The sequence below is a fragment of the Lottia gigantea genome (assembly GCF_000327385.1).
Source record: "Lottia gigantea unplaced genomic scaffold LOTGIsca_30, whole genome shotgun sequence".
NCBI lineage: Eukaryota > Metazoa > Mollusca > Gastropoda > Lottiidae > Lottia > Lottia gigantea.
In genome coordinates, this window is record NW_008708987.1 from 1,009,279 (window position 1) to 1,013,388 (window position 4,110).

The 4,110-nt window shown below is 33.4% G+C and overlaps 1 protein-coding gene across 1 annotated transcript in view; it reads right to left on the reverse strand.

The window, feature by feature from the left end:
* Positions 1-900: 900 nt before the first annotated feature.
* LOTGIDRAFT_161637 (hypothetical protein) overlaps positions 901-4,110 on the reverse strand; it is a gene marked incomplete at both ends in the record, with an annotated part of 31,551 nt that continues 28,341 nt past the window's right edge. Inside the window, 8 exons of the mRNA XM_009057488.1 lie at positions 901-1,042; positions 1,269-1,343; positions 1,705-1,858; positions 2,139-2,189; positions 2,291-2,362; positions 2,443-2,540; positions 2,727-2,869; positions 3,223-3,321. Of these exons, the coding sequence (XP_009055736.1) occupies positions 901-1,042; positions 1,269-1,343; positions 1,705-1,858; positions 2,139-2,189; positions 2,291-2,362; positions 2,443-2,540; positions 2,727-2,869; positions 3,223-3,321 (834 nt within the window). The remainder of the gene's footprint in view (positions 1,043-1,268; positions 1,344-1,704; positions 1,859-2,138; positions 2,190-2,290; positions 2,363-2,442; positions 2,541-2,726; positions 2,870-3,222; positions 3,322-4,110) is intronic.

Genomic DNA, 4,110 nt, shown 5'->3' on the forward strand with positions numbered 1-4,110 from the left:
CATTGGTAGGATAATGCTCATTTACAAATGCTGAAAGAATGGATGATAATACTTTAATGCCCATTTCCGACCCAACGCCCTTTCCCTACTTAATCCCCTACTCCTCACACGACACATTTCTACAAAGACTTAATGCCCTTTTGTATTTATATACATGATTAAAATATAATGCCAATATCAAACTGGTTCGACATTGCAACTTAAAATATGTTAGTGAACAGGAATACATAATATAACTTTATATTGATTTTAATAGAAGCACTGGCGTAGGAAACAAATGTATTTAGTGTTTAAGATTGATATCTAATCATAGGTTTATCCATGTTCCTTTAGTAACAGTAGATAAATATCGATAATATAAACGTTGCTAAAGGAACATGGGGTGTTATCAAACTTTTCATCATCTGTTTTTAAGAACATCAGACATCGTGTAATACCACAGACATCACACAGCAATCTAAGATGAAAAGTAGCTAATTGTTTTACTATAGTCTATTTTAAGTTACACCAGACATCACCTGAGTTGGGTTATATTCTAGATAATGGTCCTATGTTGTATTATTGTTTTTTTATAGATTACACCAGACATCACCCTAATCTGGGTTATATTCTAGAGGGTGAACCTCTATTGTACTATATTGTCTGTTTATGGTTTCACCAGACATCAACTTACTCTGGGTTATATTCTAAAAGGTAATCCAATGGTGTATTATTGTCTGTTTATAGAAACACCAGATATAACCTAGCTTTAGGTTATATTATTGAGGGTGGTCCACTGTTGTACTATTGTCTGTTTATTAAATCACCAGGCATCACCTAACTCTGGGTTATATTCTAGATAATGGTACTATGTTGTATCATTGTCTGTTTATAGAAACACCAGATACCAGAATAATATAATTACTGTCTCCCCAGTCTCTGAGGTCCTAATAGAGGTATAAAAGTGTCCTTTTTACTCTTACTGGACTGTTTTTCCCACATAGTAACACTACAATCTGCAGCTGATACATAAAGTCTTTGAGAATCCAAACTGAATGTGATACTGAAATGAGAGAAGATTTGGTTATGAAATCACAACGTATACTATATATTTGTGAATATAATGCACACCCCTTCTTAATTTCTAGTAAATCTCTGTTACTGTATACTGTTACTAATATGGTCATAAAAAATTCAAAAAAGAATTATTCTTTCTTGAGGAGGATCATAACCCGTTATCTAATAAGACGCACAAAAATAAGGATTAAACTAAGAATGCTAATATGTACCTGATAATTGGAGTGGCTATAGTCTTCTCGTATCGTAAATCTCTGATATTTGTCAGGTCCCAACTATTCCATAATCTACGATTTAAAAGTATCAAGATAACAGACGGATATATAAATTTCTTAAAGGTCTGTTCTATGCTTTTCACAAGTCAAGACTTGACAAATTTCATAATTGAACTCTTTCAATAAACAAAATGAAACACAAGAAAACAACTTAGGTCATGAGGACTATGTCTACCAGCTTATCCTTGACCAAACATCTTGGTATTGATCTCTTTTAGATTATTATCAGTCCCAATACTTTTACATGCTGACTGAGATTAAAATCCACAACCACTAATTATTCAACGTAACCAAGCCGATGACTTCATGTTTTTATCAAACTTTATAACCGAGTGTCCAACACTGTACCAATAAAATATCACACTGGACGTACCTGACTACACCTGAATTCAGTCCACCAGCAATAACATTAACAGATCTACCTTCAGTAGCGTAGGAATACGCTAAACAATTAATACCCTCTTCACACACTTGATGAGATATCACTCCTCCATTAATAGAATGAAGATATAGTACGCTTTCAGTACCTAGAGAAACACAAAAATAAAACATAAAGTTCAAATCTTGGTCAAATAAACTTTCATTTCATAAATATTTCATTTCAACTTCCACATCTTCACGATTGAATATCTTGCAATAGCCAACTTTCTTGTATCGTGGATGTTTGTAAATGCAAAGATTTGATTGAATTGTACACTATCGAATACAGCCAACCAGAACCCTCAACAGGAATGAATGACTAACACTAACTATATCACCTAGTGTATCACTAACAGCTATAGCTCTAATACTAGATTGTAGACCTACCTGTATGACTAACACTAACTATATCACCTAGTGTATCACTAACAGCTATAGCTTTAATATTAGATTGTAGACCTACCTGTATGACTAACACTAACTATATCACCTAGTGTATCACTAACAGCTATAGCTTTAATACTAGATTGTAGACCTACCTGTATGACTAACACTAACTATATCACCTAGTGTATCACTAACAGCTATAGCTTTAATACTAGATTGTAGACCTACCTGTATGACTAACACTAACTATATCACCTAGTGTATCACTAACAGCTATAGCTTTAATACTAGATTGTAGACCTACCTGTATTACTAACACTAACTATATCACCTAGTGTATCACTAACAGCTATAGCTTGAATACTAGATCGATGGTCTGTGATACTTCTAACATAACATAGTCTGTAATAAAGTACAAATCATAAAGAGATTGTAAACTATCATATGTATATTGGAGAAATTTATGTCAAGTTTCTGAGAATTAGATCCCTGATATCACTATATCAATTATCAAAAAGTTTACATGGGTTTGTTTGTGGTAGTCCAGATTTGGAGAGCTCACATACATAGTACATAATAAAAATTTACCTGTTAAGATCCCAGATGATACAGGAAGTATCTTCACTCCCACTGACCACAATACTAAAACTATTACAGATATATAATGATGTTACAGTCTTCGTATGTCCATATAAACTCTTACTGTTACCAATAACTTGTATTTCACTAGCCTGTAATTAACATAACATTGTAAACTTTGACCTTTAGGGACAGGTTGGAGCAAAGATCACAAGAGCATTGGAATCTTGACCTCATTTGCTTCCTTCGTCATTATTTTTCTTCTTATTATCTCACGTCAATCCAACTGGGTTTTGATAATCAAGGAAACGATAGTCGTCAAATGCCCAAAATCATATGATTGGTCAACTGAAAATGATCGAAAAATTTAGTTGCATTAACCAATCAAATTGCTATATTGCCATTATATTGAGATCTTATATAATAATAATAGAAACTAGTCCTTGTTTTTATGAACAGAAAGAAATTCATTAAGACCTATGATTCTAAAATATTTTTTTTTTACCTTAGCACTATTATGAGTGGTATCATATACATTGATGGTTCCATTTACTCCAGCTATAAACAGGAGTTGACAATCTGGTACTGAAGCACAGCAGGTTATCTAAAGAAATATCAAAGATAGAGTCACAAACCAAAATAAAGAAATATCAAAGATAACATGTAAAAGATCACTCAAATTGAAATAATGAAGACAGGCAACGCTATGAAATGTGCAACGAGGAAAATTCTGCCAGGACAGCTGCATGTTTTTTATTTCCAAATGTCGAGGGATCTTTAACATGTACAGCCTGTAGCCTCGATTTATTGTACCATCTGAACAGAGAAAATCTGACATCTAAAATCATTTTGTTATTACAAATTTTAAATCAGTATGTTTTTGGCAGCCAGATTTGATAATTTGATTAATCAAATCTAATTTTATATCTTTTAATGTATATTCAACTCCTTACTAGAAAAGGTGCGCATTGTATTCACAGTTATACAGTTAAAGACCTTACCTTATCATATGGACTCTGTATCAAGAAGTTAACTGACGGTTTGACTCGATTACTGATCCTAGTGACTCCATCTTGGTCTTTCCAGCTAAATATGGCAGCCCACATAGCATTGGAGGTATTCAATATATCTGAAATCATTTAAGGATATCAAAATTCCTAAATCACTTTCGATTACATCCAACTGTCAAAGGAGTGCACAGCTTCTAGTTTCGATTTATTGTCCCACCCAACCACTGAACACTTTTTCCACATCAGCCCCTCTGACTAACATTGCTGACAAAGGTAAACCAGGTTAAAAATGACTATTATCTATACCCAAGCTGGGATTGCAACCTGGATCATCAGGTAAGCAAGCAAGTGCTAAGTCACTGAACTAGGGTGCTCCTCTTAAA